Source organism: Pantherophis guttatus, chromosome 4, assembly GCF_059756535.1.
Source record: "Pantherophis guttatus breed Tessera chromosome 4, ASM5975653v1, whole genome shotgun sequence".
In the NCBI taxonomy this organism is placed as follows: domain Eukaryota; kingdom Metazoa; phylum Chordata; class Lepidosauria; order Squamata; family Colubridae; genus Pantherophis; species Pantherophis guttatus.
Window position 1 is genome coordinate 159077783 of NC_142066.1, and position 27601 is coordinate 159105383.

The window sequence follows — 27601 nt, forward strand, 5'->3', positions numbered from 1 at the left end:
ATGACAGCAGGGCAAAGCCAGAACTGAAAATTTTGCACCCAAATCCCCATTTGTTAACTGTTCCTTCCCATACTTGCCTCCCATCACTGGGCCACCATGTCCAATCAAATTCAAACAAGATAATTTTAAGAGTGACTCGCTTCCGTTCCCAACCGGGTGTCCTTGAAGCCTTTCTCGGAGACCCCGAAGCATCCCCCGGCCCCTCCCCCCCTCCTGATTTCATGGCACCTGCTACTGAATGGTTGTGAAGTGCAAGTGTGAGTTGGCGGCTGACTCCCTGACTCCCCCACCACAAAACACACACACACACACCCTTTTGGATAAGGAAGGAAGAGATTTATTGGATACATAAAAAGGAAAACAGATGGCTTTGTAGAAAATAGGTGGCAACTCTTAAGAAAACATGAATTTCCCCCTGGAAAACGGGTAGGGGTGAAAGTAGCTCAAGGCTGCATTCTCTTGATGCACTTCGGTTCCAGCGGCAGCGAAAGGGAGAAGTTTTCAGGATTTTGCTACTATTCTCCATATCAATAAAATGGAGTTCTAATCTTTCTTGTGTTGGTGGCTTCCCGGTCTCATGTACCTCAAAGGATTGACAGATGGGGAAGCCCCACAGGGTCTGTGCTTCCCAAGGGACGTGGGTCCAGGCTGGTAGAGAATTAGGCTGTGGGGTCAGTTGATATTGGGGAGAGGAAGGAAGGAAGGGAGGGTGTCAACTCACAAAGCATTTGTGGTCTGCTCTCAAGTTGCCACGGGCAGGGAGGGGAGAGAACCGGCAGAGCAGTTCGGCAGCCATGTTCAAAAGCACATTCCACGCATACTTATTCAAGGCTGGATCTCTGTTTACCAGAGCCGGCCTGTGAGGTTGTGTTTTCTACTCGTTGGAGAATGTGACTTATGACACAGCCTGAGAGGAAGGGGGGAATTAGGGTCAGAGTTGAGCCGTAAACTAGGTGCAGCAGAATTGACTTCATTTGGGTAGTTGCTGACATGTTGCTCCTAATATATAACCGGATTTCTTTGAAAACGTGGCTCAAGGCTTGTGAGTTAATTAGGGCATCTGTCGGAGCCCCTGACAGAGGGAAGGAGATGGCGAGGGAAGAAGAAGGGAGGGAGGGAAATAAGGAAGGAGGGAGGGAGGGAGGACGGAGATGGGTAGGGAGGAAAGGAGGGAGGGAAAAGGGAGGAGATGGGGAGGGAGGGAAGAATCAAGGAGGAATGAAGGAAGGAGAGGGAGGAAGGAAAGGGAGGGAGAGAGGGAGGGAGTAAGGAAGAAAGGAAGGAGGTGGAGAGGGGGGGAGGGAGGCAAAAAGGAAGGAGGGAGGAAGGGAAGGAAGGAACAAGATGGAATGAAGGAAGGAATACAGTAAACTGGGTTCTTTGGAGGTGAGCAGAAAAGACAACGGGGAATTGCAGAGTGGACACCTTGCCATTGTGGAGCAGAAACTCAGAATTTGTGTGTGTGTGTGGGGGGTAGGGTATCCCCTAAAGGAAAGGACACAACCAGGATAATCCTTTGTTAGTTTTGAAGTTCTCCTTGTCGGCCTTCAGCATTTCTTCCGTGTAGCAAGGAGCACCTTTGTTCTTCTCCACCAGCTCATCAATCATGGACATCAACTTGGCCACCTGAGCTTCTCGTTCTTTTCCTTCGGCCTTGTTGTTGAAAGCCATGTAACGGTAGCCGCACTGGTAAACCTGCTCCTTCAGTGCGACGTTTCCGTCGACGATGAATTGCTCCAGAGCTTTTTCTTCAAGGTCCTCTTTCCGGGTGAACAAAATGATCATGTAATTCTTGGCCTTCAGGCTGAAGATCTCCTTGATCAACCGAGCCACGTCCATCTCCTCCTGGGTGAAACGGCCGGGACGAATCACCTGCAGAATGACGTGCGGACCTGGGGAGCAAAACTTCACGCACTTGCTCACTTCGGTGGATGTTTCTAGCTCGGGACGCCCGGTGTCGAGGAATCCAGGCGTATCCACGACCACAACCCTCCTTCCGTTCAGCAGGGCCTCCTCCTTTTGGCAACATTTGGTGACGGAACCGAAAGCCATCTTGGATTCAAAGACTGGGCCTCCCAGGATTGTGTTTCCCGTTGCGCTTTTCCCGTTGCCAGTTTTGCCCACCAGGACGATCCTCCGTTCCTGCCCTACAATCCAAAGGGGGAGAGGAGACAAGAAGGAGACTGGTCAGGGGCACTGTAGATGACTAGGCTGTGCCTGAGGAGGGTGTGCCTGAATCCCTGTGTGCTCAGAAGGGATCTAAATCCAAGCCACCATGACTGCCTTTCTTATCTCCTGCTCATTTCCCTTGACCATTAGTAGGTCAGATTCTTGTAGTGAGCTTAAGCTTGCAATCAATCTTGATACTCATTTGAACTGCTGAATCTCCTGATTTTCCTGGCACTTGGCATCTCCCTCCCTCCCTCCCCCCTCTCTCTCTTTCTTTCCATCATTTCTTTCTCTCTCTCTTTCCATCTCTCTATGTATGCATGTAACTATCAATCTGTCCATCTATCCATCCATCCATCCATCTCCATCTCTCTCTCTCCTTCCATTCCTCCCTCCCTCCCTCCCTCCCTCCATCTATCTCCATCCATCATTTGTGGGAGATGACCAGGCTGAGCCTGAGGGAGGGGTCAAAGACATCATAAGTCACGAATCCCTGTGCGCTCACAAGCGATCTAAATTCAGCCCATCTTAAATGCCTTTCTTATCTCCTGCTCATTTCCCCTGACCGTTAGTAAGTCAGATTTTTGTAGAGAATTTAACCTTGCAATGAATCTTTACCCAGGCAGTCCTTGACTTAACAACAGTTCCTTTCAGGACCGTTCAAAGTTACAACGGCAAAAAAACTTATGGCCATTTCTTCACACTTATGACCGTTGCAGCATCCCTGTGATCACACAAATCGAAATTTGGACGCTTGGCAACCAGTTCATATTTATGACAGTCGCAGCATCCTTGGGGGGGGAGGGGTTGTCACACACAAATTTCAACTGGGAAGCTAGATTCACTTAACAACTGGGTGACTGCACAACAATGGCAATTCACTTAACGTGGCAGCAAGGAAAGTCATCAAAGGGGAAAAAACTCCCTTCAACAAATGTCTCAGTTAACAACAGAAAAATTTTGGATTCCATTTTGGTTGTAAGTCGAGTTCTACATGTACTCTCCCATCCAGGAAGCCCAGAGCTTCTCTTAACGTGGTGAGAAAAATCCTAAAATGGGGCAAAACTCTCTTAAATATCTAACTTAAGGGCAGAAATGTTGGGTCTCTATGCCAGTCGTAAAGCCGAGGACTTCCTGTCGCCTGAATTTCTTGATTTCCCCAGCGCTTAACAAGCGTAAGGTCATCGCAGCCCATCTCCCCCACCCAGGACCCCAACTGTTACCAACTCCCCCCTCCACCCCAAAAAAATTACCTTTGATAGTTCCAGACATTTCCAGAGAAATTGCACAGTGCAAATCTAGAAGTTTCTGTGTGAAAAGCAAAAAGAGAATCAGCCACCCCCAGTGGACCCAATGAGAAATCAGAGGGAGGAAAGTAGGGTGAATGGAGGGAGGGAGGAAGAAAGAAAGAAAGGAAAATAGGAAGGAAAGGAAGGAAGGAAGGAGGGAGGGAGGAAGGAAGGGGAGTGAAGGAGGAAGGAAATGAGGGAAGGAAATGAAGGAGGGAGGCAGGGGAGGAGGAGATAGGAAGGGAGGAACGAAGCAGGGAAGGAAATAAGGAAGGAGGGAGGAGATAGGAAGGGAGGAAGGAAGGAAGGAAAGAAGGAAATAGGGAGGGAGGGAGGAAGACAGGAAGGGGAAGGGAGGAGATAGGAAGGGAGGAAAGAAGGAAGGAAATAAAGAGGGAGGAAGGAAGGCGGGAAGGAAATAAAGAGGGAGGGAGGAAGGCAGGAAGAGGGGGGAGGAGATAGGAAGAGAGGATAGAAGGAGGGAGGGAAATAAGGAGGCATGGAGGGAGAAAAGGAATGAAAAAAGGGGAAGGAAGGGAGGGAGGGAAGGAGGAAAAAGGGAGGGAGGGAAGGAAAAACAAAAAACCAGAATTAGCCAGGAAGTCTCCTACCCCCACCCAGGGAGGAATCAGAGGGGGCCCTAACAAGGGCCCCTCCCCTCCCCAGTGATCCTGTGCCCTCCTCCCTCCCCAGCCCATTTTACAGATCAACAGAGTCCAAAGGGACCTTGTAGGTCATCTAGTCTAACCCTCTTCGCCCCCCCCCCAGGAGCCCTTAGATTTTGGGGATGTTGCCACTCTGGAGAGTTTCAGGAAATGGGGGTGTGGGGAGGGGCGGGTTGACGCGCAAAGCGGCGGGGGACCCTCTTCTCTGGGGCTTCCAGCTGCCCCACTGGGAGGGAGGGAGGGAGCAAAGGATGGAAGGAGGGCTCACCCCTCACTTCGGACGGGCAAACTTCGCCGAAGTTCCGGGTCGGGCCAGGAGGGAGGGAAGCCGGGGCCGGAGCCGAGAAATGAGGAAGGGGCTTTTTGTCGGGACAAAGCCTCTCTCGTTCGATAGCTTATTTTGGGTGGGTGGGGGAACTGCAGCCACCTCCCTCCCTCCAACTTTGCTAGGCAGCCCCCTCCATCTTCCACCCGCACTGATGGGAAGGAATTTGGTCCGGGGGCTGGGCAATACCGTTAGAGGAGACCCCCCCCCGAACCCTCCTCCTCCTCCTGCCTGCTGGAGGGGGTGACTCAGGTATCCCCCTCCCCTCTTCCAGTCCCCGGAAAGTCTCTCGACCGGACAGACAGAAACCTGAGTAGTGCCTCTTTCTCGGTGAGGGGGCGTGATGGGGCGGCAAACTTTGTCTCCGCGACCACCGCTCCTCTTGGCTCCGCAGAAGGTCCGCGAGTCGCTTCTGTCGGTCCGCAGATCGTCGCGCAGAAATCGTTTTGGCAGGACCGAAAAGGAGGGAGGGGTGGGGGTGGGGGCGCCGCCGAGGGGGGGGCGGAGTCTCCTCCGATTGGCTGCAGCCGCGCCGAAAAGGGGGGGGGAAAGGCGTCTCCTAGCATCCCCTCCCCCCCTCCCCGCAAAAAGCCCAAACTGGCTAAGGGTGGCATCTCCCACCTACCCAAATTACGGCCCCCCAATCTTTGCTTTCGATGTGACCCTCATCCGCCCCCGAAACCCAAACACGGGCGACCCAAGCCCCACCCAAGCGTGGGTGGCAATCCGGATTATTGGTGGTGGTAGTGGGATTGGGCTAGATGACCTTCAAGGTCCCTTCCAACTCTTTGGGTTAATATTCTGTCGGAATATTTCCCGGGTGGGTGGGTGGGTGGGATGGAAGGGCGGGTGGAGGGTACCTCTTCCTCCTCGCCCCCTCCTCGAAGAGCCCTGGGCTATCCCCGAAGGGGGTGTCTAAGGATCGCATCTCCCACCCCACTCCCCCCAAACTGAGCCAGCCACTCTCTTTCTCTCCCACCCACGCCCCCCACCCTCAAGTCTTTGCTTCCGACGCCACGCTGATTCCCACCCACCCATCCCCGCCTCCCCAAATACGGGTCCCCCCCCCAAGTCCCACGCAGAGTGGGTCGCGATCCCTTCCTGGGCGGCGGCGGGGTGGGGGTGGGGAGGAGGATGGAGGGTTGTGTGTGGAGGGGTCTCCAATTCGGGTAAGGGGCTTTTGCTCGGAGTTTGAACCGGAGTTATATAGAAAGTCAAAGATTGGCAGCGTGGGCCCGATCCAGAGGGGGAACTTGTCTGCCTTTTATTTGGGGGGTGGGGGGTGGTTTGGTGTCGTTCTGAAAAGGGTCTGGGGGTGGCCTAACTCATGGGGAGGGGGCGACCACCAGCCCCACCGCCCCTTCTCCCCCCGCAAAGAGCGAAGGCTGCGCAAGAGCCGCGCGCTCGGAGTGGGAGGGCGGGCACCGAGGGTCCCGATCCGTGCCCCCTCCCCCCCACAATCCCATCCCCACCCCTCCAGCCTGTGTTTTCTGCGGCTGCGCGAGCTTGAAGCGCGAGGGGGGGGAGGCGCGGGGGGAAAAAGAAAGCGAAAGAGTTCGGGGCAGCCGCTTTGCTTGGAAATCACCTGATTGTTGAAAACACACACACACAAAATTGGCATCCTTCAGTCTCGAGAGAGTATGGTATGATGCTCTGGAAAGAGGTCCTAAAAGAGCATCTAGTGTGACTAAAAAGGCCCAGTCCTTAATGCCCATTCCCAGGGCCTTTAGGTCGCTCTTGCAGGCATCCTTATATCGCAGCTGTGGTCTCCCTTTGAGCCGCTTTCCCTGCACTGGTTCTCCATCCAGGAGATCTTTCGGAATCCCACCGTCAGCCATTCTCACGACATGCCCCAGCCACACACGTGGAAACAGACAAAACAAACACCAATTAAAAACACACGGAAAAAAAGACGCCACGTACTCACAGGATGCGGCCGAATCGTTGACCGCAAATACTCAAGCACAGGAGACCTTTACAGAATAACAGATTTGGAAGGGAACCCCGAGGTCATCTAGTCCGACCCCCTGCTTGAGCAGGAGACTTAACTAACCAGCCAAACTTGGCCAACGCACTATCGCCCCGCCTCCGACCGGGGGGGGGAGGGGCAAGCAGCCGGGGCGTTTTTTCCGTCGGGACTTTTCAGAAAACGTAGCTGGAAGCGATCGGTTAGTCTTTGCAGCCCACCGCCCCCAACGCTGACGGAGCCACGATCTCCCACCGACCCACTCCCGGCTCTTCTTCTTTCCTTGGGCGCGGGGGTGGAGGGTGGGGGGTTTACTTTCAGCGCCCCTTAGTTGCAAACTTCGCCAAAGTTTCTCGGAGGGACGGAATCGGGTCCCCCCACTCCAGCTTTCGCTTTCCGACCGAGGCGGCCCCTTTCCCAACGGAGCAAGGAACCGGCGGCCGAGAGCTCAGGTAGAACGGGTCGGGGGGTCTCAGCCGGCATGGGGAGGGGGAAGTGGGCGGTGCGGCGAGTGGGGGAAGGGAGGAAACGAGCCGGTCGTTTGCAAAGCGGGGCAAGGAGGGTCCGCAGCCCTACAGGGGCGTGCTCCCCCCCCAATTCTTTGGGGTCATAGTCCCTCCAGGAGTCTTAGGCGACGAACCCCGCTCCCCCGGGATCTTCAGGGACAGAGACCCCCCCCTCAAAGTCTCCAGGGATGTAGATCTTCAGGGACTTATTACCCCCTCCCCAGGGTCTTAGGAGGCGTAACCCTCCTCGGGGTCTTCAGGGACATAGCCCCACCCCCGGGATCTTAGGGGAGTTAGTCCCCCCCCCGGGATCATAGGGGATGTAGCCCCCCCGGGGTCTTAGGGGACATAGTCCCCCCCAGGTTTTCAGGGACCTAGCCCTTTTGGGGTCTTTGAGGACTTAGCCCCCCACCCCGAAGTCTTAGGGGACGTAGCTCCCCCCGGCTCTGAAAAGGGAGGGGGCACCTTCCTTACCTTTAACCCAGCCATTGGAGCTTGGGACCCCAGCCCCAAGTCTCGGGAACCCCTCCCCCACCTTCTAGTAACTGGAAGCCGCAAAGAGCTTCTGTACATGCCCAGAAGCCTGGACGGAGGAGAAAGTCCTGGGATGTAAGGGAGCAACGATTGTATCCCCTCCACAGCCATCAGCTCAAAATCTAAACCCCCCCACCCCACCTAACACACACAAAAGCTAAAGCCCAGGGATAATGAAATAAGCCACGGGAGCCCCAGGGGAGACCCCTCCCACACACACACACACACCTTTCGCAAATAAATTCTGCCCAGGTTGGACACAGATGACCACCTCTGTAATTCTGGAAGGGTCTCCAGCTTAAGTAGGGGTTGGACTAGAAGACCTCTGAGGTCCCTTCCAGGCCTGGGATTGATGTGCTGTTTTACTTTTCCGATAGAACAGAATGACAAAGTTGGAAGGGACCTCAGAGGTCTTCTAGCCCAACCCCCTGTCCGAGCTGGAGACCTATCAGACTGAAAAACCTCTTGTGACCCCAAGTTTTGTTGGGGAGGACAGCCTGAGCTCAGGGATTTTTTTGGGATGGGTGGGTGGGGGTTGTGAGCAGGGCTTTGGGGTCAGAGGAAGAGATGGGCCCCCAGGTGGGGAAGGGGCAGTCCTCCTGTGTCTTCGGAGGTTGCCATGGTGACCCTGTGACTCCCCCCCTCCTCCTTTTGCTCTTGCAGAGACCGAAGCCTCCAAGGAAAAGAAAAGAGAAGAGAATAGAGAAGGAGGAAAGGAAAGAAGACGCGAAGGAAGGAGAGAAAAGGGAAAGGAAGAAAGAAAGAAGGAGATAGAGAGGAGGAGAGGGAAGGAAAGAGAAGAGAAGATAGAGAAGGGAAAAAGAAGGAGGAAAGGAGAAGGGAGAAAAAGAGGAAGAAGGAGATAGAAGAAAAGGGAAGAGGAAAGGAGGAAGGAGAAGGAAGGAGAGAGAAGAGGAAGAGAAGGAAGAAAGGAGGGAAGAGGAAGGAAGGAGAGAGAGAAGAGAAGAGAAAAGAAAAGGAAGGAAAGAAGAAGGAAGGAAGGAAGGAGAAATGGCCTACCAGCCATTGGGCAAACCTCGCCAGGTTGGTATGGGGAGAAGAACGGGGCGCGGTCGGTCTCCAGGGGAGGGTCCCGGCTTTTCCTGTCCTGAAGTCAGGAGTGCCTAAATGGCCCCCTCCTCCTTTGGGCGAAAGGGAGCGCCTTGAATTTGATTCCCAAGCCTGGGAAGGAGGAGGGGGGGGGTTTCCTTTGGAGGAGCAGGGCGACCTCTTTTCTCATCCTCCCACATTATTCCCCCCACCCCCCTGGTCTCTGGGGTGGTGTCCCCTCTCTGTCTTTCGTGCCCCCTTGCCCACCCAGCCAGTCTCCCCTCCTTCTTTGCACCTTGGACCAGAAATCTAGAACTCCCTGGAATACAGCTGCTGGTGCCCCAGCCGAGCATGGCTCTTAGGTGGGAAGAATCCCTCTTCCTTTCTTCCGGATTCTTTCTTTCTCTCTTCCTCCACTCCTCCCTGCCTTTTTCCCTCTTTGCTTCTTCCTTCCTTCCTTCCTCCCTACTCCCTCCCTCTCCTTTCTTTATCTTTCCTCCCCCCTTTCCCTCCCTACCTTCTTCCCCTTCCTTCTTTCCTTCCTTTTGCCCTCACCTTCTCTCCTTCTTCCTTCCTTCCTTCTCTCCCTCCCTTCTTCCCTCCCTCCCCTCATCCTTTCTCTCCTCCCTCCCTCCTTCCCTCCCTTCTTCCTCCCTCCCTCCCTCCCTCCCTCCTTCTTTCCTTCCTCCCTCCCTCCCTTCTTTTCCTCCGCCCTTCCTTCCTTCTTCCGCTCCCTCCCTCCCAAGGCTGCCACCTGCTGCCTGTCTAGGGATCACCCTTTCAGAGCTGCTCCTAATTCCCATTTTTCCCAATCTTTCAGATCGCAGTGGAATGGGGAAGCTTAGCAGGTAAGGAAACACAATCACACACACACACACCCGTGTGGCCCTTAAAAAAAATGAGAGACTTAGGACCGTTTTTCACACTTACGACCGTTGCCAAGTCCCCTGTGGTCGCGGGATCGGAATTCAAACACTCTGCAACCGACTCGTCCTTTCGACGGCTGTAGCATCCCAGGATCCCGTGATTTCCCTTTGAGCAAAGCCAAGGGGAGAAGCCAGATTCACTTAATGGCCGTGTGACTCGCTTAACGACTGCAAGACTTCACTGAACAACAGGGGCAAGGTCCCTTCGGGGGAGGGGGGCCACTGCTTGAAAGCGTCTGAAAGCGTCTGCTCAGGCGGGTGAGTTGCCCCCACTTTTACACTCAAGTGGGGGAGGACCAGACCACCTCCCTTGGACCTCAGACGATGGTCTGTGCTGGAAATCTAAGCGGAAATAAAAATATGGATATTTTCAGAATTTTATTTCGGGCAAGCGGAAATTCTGTTTGTTTCTCTGTCTATCAATCTATCTCTATCACCTATTTCTCTCTCTCATTATCCATGTATCTATCTATCTATCTATCTATCATCTATCTATCTATCTATCTATCTATCTATCTATCTATCTATCTATCTATCTATCTATCTCTATCATGTATCTATCATCTCTATCTCTTTATCTCTCTCTCTCTATCTCTCTATCATCTCTCTCTATCTCTATCATCTATCATCTCTCTCTCTCTCTCTCCCTGTCTATCTCTCTATCTCTATCTATCCCCCCTCTTATTTATTTATTTTATTTAAATTTGTATACCGCCCTTCTAGTGGACTCAGGGTGGTGCACAGCCAAGTAAAAAACATTTCAATACAAAATTTTTTTAAAAATAAAAGAATTATATAATTTGGCCGAAAATTTAAGAACCTTACAACTAAAACCCATTAAACAATTAAAAATCTAATATCTCAAAAATGGGGGGGCGGGGTTCACGCCAGCCCTGCTTGATGGAAGAGAAAAGTTTTTAGGGCACAGTGAAAAGCCCGGAGATCTGATATCCTCCGTATCTCCGGGGGCAAATCGTTCCAGAGGGCAGGAGCTGTCACAGAGAAGGCCCTCCCCCTGGGGGTCGCCAGCCGACACTGCCTAGCTGACGGCACCCTGAGGATTCCCTCTCTGTGGGCGCATACTGGCCGGTGGGAGGCTATTGGCGGCAGAAGGCAGTCCCGTGAGTCTTTCCCTCACCCCCACTGTCTCTCCATCTCTATCTATCTATCATCTATCTATCTCTATCTATCTATCTATCTATCTATCTATCTATCTATCTATCTATCTATCTATCATCTTTCTCTCTATCATCTCTATCTCTCTCTCTTTATCTCTCTCTCTCTCTCTCTATCTATCTGTCATCTCTCTATCTCTATCATCTATCATCTCTCTCTCTCTATCTCTCTATCTCTATCCCCCCTCTCTCCCTCATCCCCACTGTCTCTCCATCTCTATTTATCATCTATCTATCTATCTATCTATCTATCTATCTATCTATCTATCTATCTATCTATCTATCATATCTCTCTGTTATCATCTCTCTCTCTCTCTCTCTCTCTCTCTACCTCCATCCATCTAGCTAGCTATCGTCTATGTATCTCTCAATCTTTGTATCCTCCTAGCTGCCTTTCACTCTATCAGCCATATCTCTGTCTGTCTGTCTGTCTGTCTGTCTGTCTATCCTAATCTATCCATTTGTCCACCTATATCATCTCTCTCTAGCTATCTATCCATTCTCTCTCTCTCCCTCCCTCCCTCCTCCCCACCTCTCTCTCATCAACAATTGAATACATGAACTGAATTCCATTCAGCAGTGCAACTACACTCTGCCCTAACTCTGTCCCCCTGTCTTCCAAACTCCCAGGGGACAATGCCGAATTCCGGCTCATCCTGGTTGGAAAGTCCGGTGGCGGGAAAAGCGCCACAGGCAACACCATCCTCGGGCGGAAGGAGTTTAAATCCATCATGACAGCAAAGACCACCACCCTCACGTGCCAATGGGGGCAGGGTAGCTGGCAGGGCAGGGCAGTTCATGTGGTTGACACGCCAGACATGTTTGATTCTGAAGATTACAGTGAGAGAGTGCGACGGGAGATCATGGCTTGCATTGACTTCTCCCGGCCCGGCCCCCACGCCCTGATCTTGGTGACCCAGGTGGGACGCTTCACTGCGGAAGATGCGGCTGCTGCAAAGTGCATCCGGGATATCTTTGGGGCTGAATCCACCAAGCATACGATCGTCCTCTTCACCTGCAAGGAGGATCTGGGAAGGACCCCCCTGCAGGAGTACGTCACAGAGTCGGACAACAAGAACCTGCGGCAACTGATCCAGCAGTGCGGGAACCGCTTCTGCGGGTTCAACAACAAGGCCGCGGGAGCCGAGCGGGAGGGGCAGGTCTTGCAACTGATGGAGATGGTGCAGAGAACCGTTTTTGAGAATGGCGGGAGATACTACGTCAACCGGTTGTATTTGGAGCCCAACTTGAGAGATGAGATTATCCGATTTTTCCTGGTGGAGAACCGAGAAGCCCGAAAAAAGGCAGAGAATGCTTTGGGGCAGAAAGAAAAGGTTTTGATTGCAGTAATCATCACTGCCTCTTTCATAGGCTTCATATATATTATAGTCCAACTATCTTAAGTCTTCTTTCATTCAACATCTTCGGGACAGATCTTCTGATCTGAATGTGAGAAGAGGGCTGATCTATGTTCATGTAGATCACGGGACCCCAACCTTTTGGGCCCTGGGAACTGGTTCCATTTTTCCGCAGACCGAAGGAGTTTTCATGTGCCATCTGCATCCTGCAGATGGGGCTTCGCTTCTTTGCGTGGACCACAGACCGGTGCTACTCCACAGCCCTGGGGACAGGGACCCCTGATGTAAATGACCAGGTTCAGCCCGAGGGAGGGGGTCGAGGCTGTCATGATTCTTGAGTCCCATCCTGCCGACAAGAGATCTGTCCATCCAACTTTGAATTCCGCTGACTTTTCTCTCCCGCTAATTTAGTGCTGACTGTTAGTTGACCAGATTCTTCTGTATTCACCCAAATAATAAATTGTACGTGCTGCAACTTTACTGTATGGTCTTGATCCTTTGCGCCGTGCCATAACTTCACAATGTTGATCCTTTGCACCACGCTGTAACTTTTCATATGGTGTCAATCCTCTGCACCACACTGTAACTTAATATATGGTTACAATATATAAACATGCCATAACGTAACAAAGGGTTTTGATCAGTGGTGGGTTGCTACTGGTTCACCTCGGTTCGAGCGAACTGGTAGCGGCAGTGGCGGGAAGCTTCGCCTACCCGTCCGGACACTTCTGTGCATGCGCAGAAGCATCGTGCAAGCACGCATGTGCACACGCACGAGCAAACCACTAGCAAACTAAATTGAAACCTACTACTGGTCCTGTGTGCCTGAGGTATAAGCTCATTCGGAAGATTTTAAAGAGTAATGTACAACTGAAACTGGAGGCTTTTCTTCTGGGAGTAAGTGGACAGACAACAAAAGCTTGGATTTTGTTTAGGCTGCATTAACTGAGGGATAGAATCAAGTTTACAAGAAGCGTTAATACTGCTTTCTAAGGTTGTGGCAAGACCATTTATACCATGTGTGTATGTGTGTGTGTGTGTGTGTGTGTGTGTGTGTGAAACTTCATTTAATTGAGGGCCACATCAGGATTGTGTTTGACCTGGGGGGGGGAGGATAGGCATGGCCAGCTCAATGTCACTTGTGGTGGGGGCGCTTGTGATGGCTCACGTGCTCTGCCAGTGAAAATGGGTTCCAAAGCTCCATTCTGGCTGTGATGGTTTCCTGCAGCCCTTTGCCAGCAAAAATGGAGCCCGGGAGGGCTGCGGGTGGTTCGTGCAAACTCTGTTTTCGGCTGTGACAGCCTCCTGCAACCCTCTGCTGCACACGCCCCCACAAGCTCTGTTTTTTTTTTTTTATTGCAAAAGTTTTACAATTACATTTTCACCCCTTCCCCCCCCCGCCTCCCCCCCAAACTTCCCAACCTCCCTAACCCTCCCTAACCCTCCCCTCCCCCAGACTTCCCTATAATATACTCATACTCATAAAAAACCCTTAATATAACACTTATATATAAACTTAAACCCCTCCCTCCCCTGTATAATTTTTCTCTTTACCTCATTACATTAAAATATTTCCAATACATTATTTTCAAATAAAAGCTATTTGATACTTTCTAGTTTGATATTTGTTCTGAACATATTCTATCCACCTTTTCCATTCCCATTCATAAGTCTCTTGTGAACAATCTTTTAAGTATGCTGAAATCTTCGCCATCTCTGCAAAACTGGCCATCTTCAAAGTCCATTCCTCGATAGTGGGCAAAGCTTCATTCTTCCAGTATTTACCTATCAACAATCTTGCTGCTGTTATCATATACAATATCAATTTTGTTTCACCCGATGTAAAACCCTTAACTATACCCAATAAAAACAATTGTGGAGAGAATTGATTTTTTTTCTTCAAAACATTCTGCATGACCCACCAAATTTTTATCCAAAAAGCCTTAACTTTCCTACAGGTCCACCAAACATGATAATACGTAGCATCCAAACATTCACATCTCCAACATTTTGGCTGAACATTAGGGTACATACATGACAACTTTTTGGGATCTAAATGCCAAAATGCGCCATATTTTTTCAAATCACTTTCACTCACTCGCTTTCTCTTTTGAATTAAAAAGTCAACAAAACACTAATACTTGCAATTTTCAAGTTTCTGGATTCAAGTTGGTATTTCCGCTGTTTGTTAGGGTTAGTTCCTTTCACTTTAAAAGTTTGCTGCTACCGGCTTGTTCTGCTGAAGGCAGAATCGTCCCACGCCACCCGGAGTCTCCGCAGGTTGGGAGGGAGCCGCGCCTGTTTTCTCCCCCAGAAACAATTCCCTGGGGGGTTACAGGGGCTCAACCTGTGCCCTGCTGTCTCTGCTCCTACAATCTTCAAGATTTCGGAGTTTTCGAGCTGCTCCTCGTTTGCGGGGCGGCTCTACAGGCGGCGGGGCTGGCGGTCTTTAAAAAAACACCGCCGTCGCCGAAGCTTGCAAACCGGAAGTCCCCCCAAGCTCTGTTTTCACTGGCACCGCAGGCTGGTCCTTCGATGTGTCCAGGGTGGCCCCGCAGGCCAGATGTAAGAACCTCACCGGCTGGATCCAGCCCGTGGGCCTTGAATTTGATATCCCTGAACTAAAGTTGTTCCCTACAACTTGCTGCAATTGGCATTCCTCCTTAAATAGGCTAAGGGAGTGGCCAATTAGCCCCAAGCCTTACTCTCGAGGAGACCTCCTCCCGAGGAGCCACTCCTGCCTTTTGGCAGCTCTGCGTGCCTGTGCATTGAGAAGAGGTTCCTCTTCTTCTTCCGATCCACTTAAAGGAGCTTCTGGAGGTTCTGAAGGGCCTGGCTGAATCCCCGCCTCTGGCACCACATCTTTTCCAGACTCCTCACTGTCTGACTTGAGTGCCAGCTGCACAAGCTGTTGTCCCAGCACCAGCCTCCTCGCTGTTGGAATCAGCTACAATCTGCACAGGCCGCTGACGGGCCACAACAACCCCGGAAACAGGAGTGAGGTGTGTGTGGTGGCAGCCGAAAAAGCTAACACAATCCTCGGTTGTCTAAACGGAGGCACAGAATCAAAATCACAGGAAGGATTAGTACTGCTTTGCAAAGCCTTAGTAAAGCCCCACCTAGAATGCTGCATCCTGTTTTGGTCACCACATCACAAAAAAAGTTGTTGAAACTTTGGGAAAAAGTGCCGAGAAGAGCAAAAAAGTTGAGTGAAGGAGACAAAAACATAGGAAGAATAATTGCAGGAATTGGGTACGGCTAGTCTAGCAAAAAGATGGTCGGTGGGGGGGGGGAGAGAGACACGATAGCAGGATTCCAGTATTTATGGGGCTGCCCCAAAGAAGAGGCGGCCCACTTATTTTCCAAAGCACCAGGTGTCAGGACGAGAAACAATGGATGGAGATTAATCAAGGAGAGAAGCAACCTGGAACGAAGGAGAAACCTAACAGTGAGGACAATTAATCCCTGGAACAGCTTGCCACTGGAAGTTGTGGGTGCTCCCATCACTGGAGGCTTTCAAGAAGAGACCGGTTAGCTGTTTGTTGAAAATGGGATAGGCTCTCGAGCAGGGGGTTGGACTAGATGACCTCTAAGGTGCCTTCCTACTCTGCTCTATGTTCTTCACACAACAGCCGATTTGGAAGGGACCTCCGAGGTCTTCTGGTCCAACCCCCTGCCAGAGCAGAAGACCCCATAACCATTTCACACGATGGGTCCAATCTCTTCTTAAAACCTCCAATTTTCATCCCATTGTGATATTCATTGTGAATATGGTGCCCCGCTGACTTATTTTTTTTTTTGGGGGGGGTGCCTTTAACGACACCCTCCATCACAAATTCCCCCCACTCCCCACCCCCCCCCCACCTCGGGGGTGGGGGTGGGGGGAAGCAGACTGGGTTCAGATCACCCTTTCCCTCTCCCCTCCTTGCAAAAAGTCTTGGAAAGGAGGGGGGACGCAAGAATTTTCTGCTCTTTAAAAAAGCACCTCCATCGGATTCTTGCGGGGTTTCCGACGTCGGGGGTGGGGAGAGGGGGGAAAGGGGGGAGGCCGCTGGGCATGGGGGTGGGGTGGGTAAGTAGGCTCCCCCCTCCCCCCCCAAAGTTCATCTTCAGAAGAAAACCCGGTCCAGACAAAGGAAAGCTTTGAAGAGGTAGATGAAGTTGGTAGTCGCGGGACGATCGCTTAAACGGGGGTGGGGGGGTAAAATCGTCTTGGGGTGGGGGGCAGAAAGAGCCCGCTTCCCATATTGGGGGGGGATGTGAAGAGGGGAGAGAGGGCTGTCTCTGACAGGAGACCCCATGACCGCCTCCCCCTCGCCTTGGCCGAAACAGCGAAGGCACTTTCGCTCTTTTACTTTCGTTTTCGCTTTTGCTCTCTGCCACGTCGCGGATACTTTTCCAGAGCTAAAAGCCTCTCTATGTTCGGGGTCTTCTCTAGGGCGCGCAAGTCCCAGGCCAGGTAGGGGGAGGGGAGGGGAGAGGGGCCAAGGTTGGCTTTTTTGGGGAGGGGGAGGAGGGGGGTCTTCGATCCCGGAAAAAGGGCGTCCTCCTCGCCCTTCCCTCTCCCCACCTCCTCCGCCAAAAGTTTCCTTCTTTTCCAAGCTGCGGCTGCCCTCCCCACTTCGCCCCTTTCCCGCCCCCTCCCTCCCCTTGCCGAGGGTCCCGATTGGGAGAAACCCACCTGTATGGGGGGGCTGGTATAATCACAACGTCCCCCCCCCCGCGCGCCTGATTCCCTTTGGCTTGTAGTCTGCCCTCCCCCCTTTCATTGTTCAGAGAGCTCAATGACCCCTAAGTTCTGTAACAGACCCCCAAGCCCCCCCACCCCCATTTCCATGCCGGAGGCTTTTTTTTTTTTCCTGGTAGATTCTCCCTTACATTGTCCCAGCTGGGTATTTCCAGCTATTCCTTGACTTACGACCACAACCTCTTACGTTGTTAAGCGAGACGTTCGTTCAGGGACGGCCTTCCTTTGCGACTGTCGCTAAGCGTATCACCACCGTCGATGGTTGAGTGAGCCAGTTGTTAAGCAAATCTGGCTTCCACCCCCCCACCCGTCCGCAGGTCGCGAAAGGTGATCCCGTCGACCTTTGGTCGTAAGGGTGAGTCCTGTTGCCAAGCCTCTGGATTTTGATCCCCCTGATCACGGGGAGGCGACCAAGGTCCTGACTTCCAAACACGGGTCACAAGTCCGACGTTTCTCGGCGCCGTTGTCCCATTGAACGGTCGCTAAATGAACTGTCGTACATCGAGTTTGGGGAGGGGGCGTCCGAGCCTTGCCTGCACATCGTGTTGGACGATCGCAACGGACAAAATCGTATCGAGCGAAATTTCGTAATATTATCTTATCGTATGAATCTTTTTTTTTTTTCATTGTTTTCATTGGAAGAGCAGCTGGACGCTGAGATCGGTGGCGAATAAATTTAAGGTGGAAGTAAACAGGCAGGGGGTTGGACTAGAAGACCTCCAAGGTCCCTTCCAGATTCTATCCAGGTGGTCCTCGCCTTAACGACCAGAATTTCCGACACTTAAGGCAGTTGTGAAGCGAACTGTGTGGCTTCCGCAGTTGGCCTGGTCAGGGTTTTTTTTCCAGCACTTTGTGATGTCCGACAGTCGCTGAATGAATGGTCGTAACTTGAGGGCGACTTTGTAAATATGTACGACAATGTGGCGATCAGGTTTCTGGTTGTTTGTTTGAAAAGCGGGTGGCTTGAGGGATTGGGGTCCTCCAGCTTTCAGGTCTAGCAAAGGGGGGGGGGCTTCCACAGTCCTCAACGTACGACCGCAATTGAGCCCCACATTTTGGTTGGTAGGTGAGACATTTGTTATGTGAGTTTTGCTCCGTTTGATGAACTCTCTTACCACCGTTGTTAAGCGAATCCCTGCGGAGTTCAGTTAGGGACACGGTTGTTAAGTGAGGCTGGCTTCCCCGTTGACTTTGCTTGCTCAGCGAGTCGCGTGAGCCTGGCACACTGCAATGGTGGTAAGTGTGAACAGTCGCTAAGCAGACAGTTGCAAGTTGACGACTCGCTTAACGATGGAAATTGTGGCCGTGAGCTGAGCACTACCTGTAATTGTTTTTGTCGTTTGCAGGGACCAAGATCTGGAAAGCATCGTCTGTGAAAGACGGGAAATGGCATTTCCACAGCATCGGGAGGTACGTCGTATTTCCAAGCAAATCTGCCTTTTCATGTCACTTCCGTTCAGCCCGGGATTCAATCCAGCATCCAGTCCAACAGCTGCTGCGTCTGGTGTGTTGGGCAGGTCAAATTCTTTTTTTTTTTTTATTGAGAAGTTTTACAAAAAGTTTACATATTTCCCCCCCCCTTCCCTACCTCAACCTCCCCCCTCCCCTTCCCAGAACAAATTACAGGGTATAAACTTCAACAATCCTAGTCTAAACAATTATGACATTCCACATCTCTTGTTTCTTCATTTCCCTAATTACCCACCTAGCTTTATTACTTAAAGACACACCAAATATCTATATAATCATTCATAACCTATCTGCAATTTCTTATTCCGGTATTTATTTTGAATATAATCTATCCATCTTCTCCAATCCCTTACGTATCTTTCATTTGAATGATCCTTCAAGTACGCCGAGATTTTTGCCATTTCCACTAGATTTGTAACTTTCATTGTCCACTCTTGGATTGTAGGTAATTCTTGCTTCTTCCAATATTGTGCCACCAATAATCTTGCTGCAGTTATTAAATTCAAAATCAATTTGGTCTCTATAACTGTACAATCCGTAACTATACCCAGAAGAAACAGCTGTGGTGTAAATTTCAACCTCTTTTTAAGAATATTTTGTAAAATCCACCAGATTTTAATCCAAAATGCTTTAACCTTTTTACATGTCCACCAAATGTGAAAATAAGTGACATCCTCACAATTACATCTCCAACATTTTGGTTGTACATTCGGATACATACGAGATAACTTTTTTGGGTCTAGATGCCATCTATAAAACATTTTATAAAAGTTCTCCCTTAAATTTTGCGCTTTGGTAAATTTCACATTTGTCACCCATATTTTCTCCCACGTTTCTATCATTATTGGCTGTTCAAAATTCTGCGCCCATTTTATCATACAATCCTTAACTAGCTCTGTTTCCGAGTCCATCTCTATCAATATATTATACAATCTTTTTATGTGCATTGGGCTTTGGTCTCTAATTTGTTTAATTAAATTTTCATCACTTTGTATAACACCAGTTTTCTGGTCTTTTCTCCATCTGGCTTGTAATTGTACATATTGAAACCATGTTTGAGTTATTTTCTCCTCTTTCAACACATTCACAGATTTTAATTTTAATATACCTCCCTCCATAATGAGAATATCTTTATACGTAATTACATCCTGTCTACTTTCTATACTCGTATTCTCTATTGCGTGCCTGGGTGCTGTCCATATAGGTATTTTTTCGTTTAACTTATATTGATATTTCTTCCAGACACGCAATAAAGCATTTCTCAGTATATGACTCTTAAATGCTCTATCCACCCTTTTTTTCATACACTAAATAAGCATGCCAACCATAGACCAGATCATACCCTTCAATATTCAATATCCTTCCATTTGTTAAATTAATCCAATCACTAATTGCTGATAGAACAGCTGCTTCATAGTACAATTTTAAATTTGGCATTTTCAATCCTCCTCTTTCTCGTGTATCCTGCATTATTTTCAGTTTTATCCTTGGTTTCTTACCTTGCCATACGAACTTATTAATACCTTTCTGCCACTCTTCCAGGTTGGCATCCTTTTTTAGTATTGGTATCATTTGAAAGAGGAATAAAAACCTAGGTAACACATTCATTTTTATAACTGCTATTCTACCCAACAAGGACAGTTGTAATTTTTTCCATTTATCCATTTCAGCTTGTATTTTATGCCATATCAGTTCATAATTATACTTATACAATTTACCATTAGAAGATGCAATATAAACTCCTAAATACTTGACTTTTTTAACTATTTCACATCCCGTTACCCTTTGTAACTCCTCTTTTTGATTAGCTGTCATATTTTTAACTATCATCTTTGTTTTTCCAATGTTTATCTTAAACCCAGATACTTGACCATACTGTTTTATTATATCAATCAAAACCTTTGCTGATTCCACTGGATGAGTTAAGGTCATAACCAAATCATCTGCGAATGCCCGTATCTTATATTCATAGTCTCTAACTTTGATTCCCTTTATCCCATCTACCTTACGTATTTTATTTAACAGCGACTCCAAAGTTAATATAAATAATAATGGCGATAAGGGACATCCCTGCCTCGTGCCTTTTTCAATTTTAAAAGTTTCTGTCAAACTGCCATTAATAATTATCTGAGCTGTCTATTCCTGATATATTGCTTTTATGGACTGCATAAAGCAATTCCCAAATTGCATCCTATTAACCACTCTCAATAAAAATTGCCAATCTAATCGATCAAAAGCTTTTTCCGCATCCAGAAATATAAGCACCGCAGGGATTTGGTTATTCCTTTCCAAATATTCCAATATGTCAACAATTTGTCTTACATTATTTTTCATTTGTCTACCTTGTATAAAACCAGTTTGGTCAGCATGAATCATTTTTTGCATTACTAGCATTAACCTATTTGCCAATATCTTAGCAAATATTTTATAATCTGTATTCAATAAGGATATGGGTCTATAATTTTTGGGTTGTGTCAAATCTTGATCTTCTTTTGGAATTAACGAAATAAAAGCTGTTTTCCATGAAGGTGGTACCCCTTCACCCAACTGAATTCTATTAAATAATTCTTTAAGAGGTAAAACCATCTCCAGTTGTAAATATTTATAATACACAGCTGTTAATCCATCCGTGCCAGGAGCCTTACCAGTTTTTAACTGTTTAATTGTTGAGAGGATCTCCTCCTCTGTTATTAATTGGTTTAACCGTTCTCTTTGTTCCTCTGTAACTATTGGAATATTCTGTCTATCCAGATATGTCTCTACCTCTGCACCTTGTATTTTGTCTGCAGTATACAGTCTTGCATAAAATTCTAAAAATGCCTTTTTAATCATATTTTGGTGATACAGCTCTTTACCTTTATACTCTATTTTCTCTATGGTACGAGATTTTTGTTTTTTCCTCAGCATGTATGCCAACCATCTACCTGGTTTATTTGCATTACAAAAAGTATTATGTTTAGCATATTGTAGATTGGTTGCCACTTGGTCTGAAAGCATCATATTAAATTGCCCACGTAATAGACTGATCTCTTCTTTGATTTTCTTATCCCCTGGGTTATCAATTAACACTCTTTCTTTTTTCTTAATCTCTTCTTCTAATTCCCTCCTTTTCTCCACTTGTTTACGCCTATAAGCATTATTCATATTTATCAAAACTCCTCTCATATATGCTTTACTAGCATCCCATACCATATCCATAGATGTTCCCTTGTTCATATTGAAAACAAAAAATTCCTTCATTAGTTTTTTATATTCTATTACATTTTTCTCGTATCTGAAAAGGTTTTCATTTAACCGCCAAGATCTCCTAGCTCTTTCCCCACACTCCAGTTCCATCCAAACTGGGCTATGATCAGTTAAAATTCTGGGACAAATCTTTATCTTCTTTACCCTGGAAAAAAAATCATTTGTAATTAATATAAAATCAATTCTTGAAAAGGATTGATGTCTATCTGAAAAAAATGTAAAATCTTGTCCTCTATAGTTCCTTTCACGCCAAATGTCTCTTAATTCCATATCCTCCATCATATCGAAAAAAGATTTAGGCAGTTTCGCTCACAATTTAGTAGATTGTACTATTCTTTTCTTATCAATACTAGGGTCTATCACTCCATTCCAATCTCCCATCAATATACATGAATTATAATCCCAATGTAATAATTTTGTATGTATCAATTTATAAAATTTCTCTTGCTGTTGGTTGGGAGCATATATCCCAAATAAGAGTGTTTTCTTTCCTTCTATCATTATCTCAATTGCCAGAAATCTTCCTTGTTGATCTGCCTCAACTAATTTAGCCGTCAAATCTCTTTTCAAGTAAATCACTATTCCATTCTTTTTTTCCGGGGCTGATACAACAAAATGTGTTCCCAATTTTGTATTTATTAAATATTTTTGATCAGTTGTCCTTATATGTGTTTCCTGCAGGCATATTATTTCATTTTTAAATTGTCTCAAGTGGTGAAATATTTTCTTCCTTTTTTGTGGTGAATTTAAACCATTTACATTCCAGGTTAAGAACCTAGAAGCCATCTTCAGACTCTCGAAGCTTGGCGAGAACCGCTTGATAATCCTCTTGGAATTTTCTTTTGGGTCTCGCCCCTCCCACAGCTTCTGCACCAGTATTCACTTCTTGTGATAAAGCCTGCTCTTGTAACTTTTTTAACTCTTCAACTTTACGTTTAGTAGCTGCTCTGGTTTGTCTTTGATCTTTGCCTTCTTCTTGTTTTTCAACTATATCCCATGCTTGGACAGCACTTGAAAGTTGCAGTACTTCCTCCTGCATACTCATAGCTCCGCCTTCCAATTGCTTCTGCAGATCCTCTTTCCTTCCCTCTGTCGCCTCTCTTGCTTTTTTACCTCCTGGCACTGGTGGTTGTCCAGCCTTTAATATGTTACTATAAAAATCTCTTGCTTTGCATATTGTATTAAGGCGATATCGCTCTCCTGCATAATCCACTGATAATCCGACTGGGACTTCCCATCTGTATTGTACCTGTCGATTCCTCAGCTCATCTGCCAGAAAAGCATACTCTTTCTTGGATTTCAGCATTTTGGGTGGTATTTCTTTAAATACTGCAACTTCTTGTCCTGCCACTTGCAACTTATTTTTGTAGGCAGCTTGTAAAATCTCATTTCTAATCCTTCTAGTAACAAAATAAATCACAACATCTCTTGGTAATTTCCTTTGTCTAGCTACCCATGAATTAACACGATAGATCCAATCCATTTGCCATTTGAGTTCACCTCTGGACACTCCTATAAATTGTGCCAGAGCATCTTCAAAGATCTCTTTCAGATTTTCCTTCGGATTTTCTTTCAAGCCTCTTATTCTCACGGCAAATTCCATCATCTTATATTGTGTCAACAACATTTCAGCTTCTGCTTTGTCAATCTTAGTTTGTGATTCCTCAACTTTACCATCTAAAATCTCATTAGCTTGAGCAACCTCATCAATTCTCTCTTCTACATGACTAACATGTTTTGCCAGTCCCTGGAGTGCAAGAACTATATCTTCCCTTATATGTTGATTTCTTGTCTTAATTATGTCCTTCATTTCTTCCATTTGATCTGAGACTCCTTTAAATGCAAATGCAATGTCCTCTTTAAAACCTTCTTTAATTTCTTTCATGGCTTCCTGAAACATCTCAAGTGTTAACATTTGTGCTTGTGGTTGTAATTGTGGTTGTAATTGAGCTTGTGTATCTGCCGGAGGCAATAAGGTTTGCAACCTGCTAGTTTGAGCTGGGGAACTTCCCGCACTCTCTGCTTTAGGCAACACCAATTTTGTCTGCTTTGAAGCCATTTTAAAATTACACAGTCTCAGAAACAGTTCTTATAGCCAGCGAGGAAAAATCAGAAAGTCTTTAAAATCTTTAAATTTTAATTCCCAAAGTCCAGGATATAAGATTAAATCCAAAAAATTTTAAGCGGAGTTGTTAACTGATAGGCATTAATGAGTTAACAAGCCTGTAACAACTTTCCCGGCTTTGGAGCTTTCCCAGGTTCTTGGGGAGCTCACACCTTTCGAGCCCCAGAATTAATTCTAGGGCTCTTATGGAGCTCTACCCTGCACCTGGCTGCTCACTTCCCCCTCTTCTCCCGGGGGGGAAGGTTCTTCGCCGCTAGACAGCTGATTTTTTGCTGTTCTAGCGGCTAACAAAGTCGCGGGGCTAGCACTCACCCAGGGAGCGTCCTCAACGTCCTACGGAGCCGCCAGAAGTCCTTTCAGGTCAAATTCTTTACCAGTTGGATAATGTTCCGCTTTTCCAGGTTGTCCTCGACTTACGACCACAGCTGAGTCTCAAATTTCCATCGCCAAGCGGATTGATTGACACTTGGTAACTTTCCCAAACTGCCTGATTAACTACAGGTAGTCCTCAACTTACGACCAATGGAGCCCCAAATTTTCATCACTAAACAGATTGATCAATAACATTCCCAAACAGCACGATAAACTACAGGTAGTCCTCGACTTATGACCACCGTGGAGCCCCATATTTCCATCACTAGGTGAGACAGTTGTTAAGCGAGTTTGGCCTCACGGTACCACCTTTTTTGCCACCGTTGTTAAGTGAATCTACCTACCCTAGTGACTGCTTATCAGAAGGTCGCCAAAAGGGACCCCTTCACCTGGGACACTACCACCGTCATAAATATAAGTCAGTTGACAAGTCTCTGAATTTTGATCCAGGGACCACAGGGACGCGGCAACAATCGTATGGGTGAAAAAGACTCATCGGTCCCTTTTTTCCCCAGTGCCGTTGCGACTTCGAACGGTCACTAAATGAATGGTTGTAAGTCGAGGACTACCTGTACTCTTTCTTTAAAAGGTGTGGGGGGCGGGGGTTTCCTGAGAAGCGACGCTGTGTAACAAAAGAATCTGAATTGTCGTGCGTTGCGGTTTGGCTAGCTAAGTCTGGGCCAAGTCATGCCATGGTGGCCCTCCGTGTAACCTCTTGGTGCCTCCCGGACGTTTCTTTGTTTCTAACTGAGTCTTTCGTTGCAGAACTTTCTGGAAGCCCTGGAAAGGAGCGGAGCAGGTAAGGTGGGACCTCAGAGGGGTCTTGTGGGGAGGGGGACCGTTCATGGGTGTTTAGCTCTTTTTCAAAATAGCTTTTGTCTGCTGTGAGGTTAAAACAACTGAACAAATTATTTTCCTCAGGGGCCAGATGACAAACCAAAATTTTGGTTGTTAAGCAAGACAGTTGCTTCGTGAGTCATGCCCAATTTCCCCTTTTTTGGTTGGGGGCTGTTAACCCAATCAAGGCTGTGAAGGTAACACACACACATAGAGATAGTCCTCGAGTTACAACAGTTTGTTTAGTGACCGTTCGAAATGATGGCAAAATAGTGACTTACGATCGTTTTTCATTCTTACAACCATTGTGGCATCCCCATGGCCACGTGATTTACCTGCGCAGGCTTGACAAGTGATTCAAATTTATGATGGTTGCAGTGTCCCGGGGTCATGCGATCCCCTTTTGCGACCATCTGATGAGCAAAGTCCATGCGGAAAGCAGATTCTATTAACAACCGTGTGGCTAATTAAACAGCTGCAGTGATTCGCTTAACAAATATGGCAAGAAAAGTCATAAAATGGGACAAAACTCACTTAACAACAGGAATTTTGGGCTCGATTATGTTCGTAAATTGAAGACTACTTATAATAGCAATCGACCCAGGCCAGACAGGCCCAATCTGCACTAACTTGTAATGTCTTGAAAAGACAAAATCGAGGGCAGGCAGTCCTCGACTTACAACCACAATTGAATCCCAAATTTCTATTGCTAAGTGAGACTTTCTTAAATGAGTTTTGCTGTTTTATGAGCTGTAAATCACTGCAGTGATTAAGCGAGTCACACGGTTGTTAAGGGAGTCTGACTTCCCTATCAATGCGGCTGGTCAGAAGCTCGCGAAAGGGGAATCACATGACCCCGCAATGCTTCAACCGTCATAAGTATGAACCAGTTTGATCATGTGACCATGGGGAGGGTGAAACGGTTGGAAGTGTGAAAAATGATCCCAAGTCACCTTTTTTTTAGTGCTGTGGTAACTTTGGTCACTAAATGAATGGTCATAAGTCGAGGACTACCTGTATTTCCAATCGCAATCAGTAAGGAATTGTGGATTCTTTTTTAATGGACCTCAGCAATTCTGTGTCTTCAACACTCGCAGAGGCAGTCCGGCTGATCTTGGTTGGAAAATCCGGAGGTGGGAAGAGTGCCACAGGCAACACCATCCTCGGCCAGAGAGAGTTTGAGTCCATCTTGACAGTAAAGACCACCACCTTAAGATGCCAAAGGGGGCAGGGCAGCTGGCAGGGCACAATGGTCTCCGTGGTCGACACCCCCGGCATGTTTGATTCTGAAAACTACAATGAGATAGTGCGACGTGAGGTCATGGCTTGCGTCGAACTCTCCCGGCCGGGCCCGCATGCCCTCATTTTGGCAACCCAGATGGGACGCTTCACTGCGGAAGACATGATCGCTGCAAAATGTGTCTGGGATATCTTTGGGGCCGAGTCCGCCAGGCACACAATCGTCCTGTTCACCTGCGTGGAGGATTTGGGCGGGGAGCCCCTGCAGGAGTACGTCCGAAAATCCGACAACAGGAATCTGCGGGACCTGATCAAGCAGTGCGGGAACCGCTTCTGCGGGTTCAACAACAAGGCCGTGGGAGCTGAGCGGGAGAGGCAGGTCTCAGAACTGATGGAGATGGTGCAGAGAACCATTTTGGAGAGCGGGGGGAGATACTACTACAACCAGCTGTACTTGGAGCCCAATTTATGTGATGAACACATCAAGGTGTTCATAGATCGGAACAAAACAGGTCGGAGAAAATCAGAAGGAAGTTGGCTGCATAATCGCTATTGCGTTGTCGGTCTCTTTGTGGTTATTCTGTTTTTAATTGTTCTTGTGATATATTTTTTTCGTTAAGGTTTTCTCCTTTCTGAACGTCAGATTGTTGTACTTGCAATAAAAAAGGCTACTCAAAATTTGTGCTTGTGCTTTTGCATACAGTAGGGGCCTCCAACCCCCCTGGGACCTGGGGTCCGCGCAAGTGAGCAAAGTTTCATCGTGCGTTTGCGGGATCTAGGTAGCTTGTGAAACCACACACACACACACACACACACACACACACACACACACACACACCAGGTCCATGGAACAATTGTCATCTACGAAGTCAGTGCCCAAAAGGTTGGGGACTATTGGTATACAGCATGGGTGTGAAACTCGATCGCGTCACGGGCCGGATCGAGAGATATCACAATATTTTTTGCTTTTGCCAAGCAGTAACCGGCCTGCAGGCTGCCAGCTTGACAGCTCTGGACAGCCCTACAGGTAACCCTCCATTTACAACCATTCATTTAGTGACTGTTCACAGTTACGACAGCGTCAGAAAAGTGATTTATGACCACTTTTCATTCTTAACGACTGTTGCAGCATCCCCGCAGTCACGCAATCAAGATTCAGGCTCCTGACCACTGACTTACTGGCAATGGGAAAGCCGAATTCATTTAACTGGGTTTCTGTCTTACCAATGGCAGCGAGTCACTTCATCGCTGCGGCCAGAAAGGGCGTAAAATGGGGCAAAACTCAATAACTCTCTTTTCCGCTAGTAGGAAAATTTAGGCGCCTTTGTGGTGGCAAAAGAAGCTAAGTAATCATTGCAGGAACTCGCATTTCAGAGCTAAACTGCGATGGGGATTACCAGCAATTTGCGGTTTAATGGACATAATAGAGCCCGACCCTCCTGTTGTTAAGTGTGACATTTGTTAGGTGAGCTTTATCCCATCTGACCACCTTGCTTGCCCCCGTCGTGAAGTGAATCGCTGCTGTCATTAAGTTTGTTAAGCGAATCTGGCTTCCCCCGTTGACTGGCTTTGCCCGTCAGACGATGAAGTGAATCGTGCCAT

General features: G+C 47.9%; 3 protein-coding genes across 8 annotated transcripts; 2 read left to right on the forward strand and 1 right to left on the reverse strand.

The window, feature by feature from the left end:
* Nucleotides 1-314: 314 nt before the first annotated feature.
* Nucleotides 315-6532, reverse strand: LOC117673242 (GTPase IMAP family member 9-like). Of its 4 annotated transcripts, none has more exons than XM_060683215.2 (3): nucleotides 6376-6532; nucleotides 3423-3477; nucleotides 315-2147 (listed from the first exon to the last, which is right to left on the reverse strand). In XM_060683215.2, the coding sequence occupies exons 2-3, from the start codon at nucleotides 3439-3441 to the stop codon at nucleotides 1486-1488; spliced, it is 681 nt and encodes a 226-aa protein (XP_060539198.1). In that variant the 5' UTR covers nucleotides 3442-3477; nucleotides 6376-6532; the 3' UTR covers nucleotides 315-1485. The 4 variants fall into 4 exon arrangements, with proteins under 4 accessions (XP_060539198.1, XP_087750462.1, XP_060539199.1 ...); XM_087894336.1 differs by having other exon boundaries at nucleotides 6372-6527; XM_060683216.2 differs by lacking the exon at nucleotides 6376-6532 and adding an exon at nucleotides 4769-4892.
* Nucleotides 6473-12438, forward strand: LOC132709473 (GTPase IMAP family member 3-like). Its single transcript, XM_060683214.2, has 4 exons — nucleotides 6473-6866; nucleotides 8118-8498; nucleotides 9325-9352; nucleotides 11236-12438. The coding sequence occupies exons 2-4, from the start codon at nucleotides 8466-8468 to the stop codon at nucleotides 12006-12008; spliced, it is 834 nt and encodes a 277-aa protein (XP_060539197.2). The 5' UTR covers nucleotides 6473-6866; nucleotides 8118-8465; the 3' UTR covers nucleotides 12009-12438.
* Nucleotides 12439-16066: 3628 nt separating this feature from the next.
* On the forward strand, nucleotides 16067-26677 carry LOC117656366 (GTPase IMAP family member 3-like). Of its 3 annotated transcripts, none has more exons than XM_060683257.2 (4): nucleotides 16067-16114; nucleotides 18057-18120; nucleotides 24689-24722; nucleotides 25858-26677. In XM_060683257.2, exons 2-4 carry the CDS (start codon nucleotides 18097-18099, stop codon nucleotides 26616-26618), a joined length of 819 nt encoding a protein of 272 aa, XP_060539240.2. In that variant the 5' UTR covers nucleotides 16067-16114; nucleotides 18057-18096; the 3' UTR covers nucleotides 26619-26677. The 3 variants fall into 3 exon arrangements, with proteins under 3 accessions (XP_060539240.2, XP_060539238.2, XP_087750456.1); XM_060683255.2 differs by lacking the exon at nucleotides 16067-16114 and adding an exon at nucleotides 16344-16422; XM_087894330.1 differs by lacking the exon at nucleotides 16067-16114 and adding an exon at nucleotides 16780-17065.
* The last annotated feature ends 924 nt before the right edge of the window (nucleotides 26678-27601 follow it).

Bases quoted from the DNA above. Each gene is read 5' to 3' on its own strand.
- LOC132709473 (XM_060683214.2), top strand. From the start codon at position 8,466: ATGGCCTACCAGCCATTGGGCAAACCTCGCCAG. The intron at 8,499-9,324 runs GTTGGTATGGGG...CCAATCTTTCAG, and splicing joins CATTGGGCAAACCTCGCCAG to ATCGCAGTGGAATGGGGAAG. The intron at 9,353-11,235 runs GTAAGGAAACAC...CCAAACTCCCAG, and splicing joins GGAATGGGGAAGCTTAGCAG to GGGACAATGCCGAATTCCGG.
- LOC117656366 (XM_060683255.2), top strand. From the start codon at position 16,382: ATGTTCGGGGTCTTCTCTAGGGCGCGCAAGTCCCAGGCCAG. The intron at 16,423-18,056 runs GTAGGGGGAGGG...TGTCGTTTGCAG, and splicing joins GCGCGCAAGTCCCAGGCCAG to GGACCAAGATCTGGAAAGCA. The intron at 18,121-24,688 runs GTACGTCGTATT...CTTTCGTTGCAG, and splicing joins CATTTCCACAGCATCGGGAG to AACTTTCTGGAAGCCCTGGA.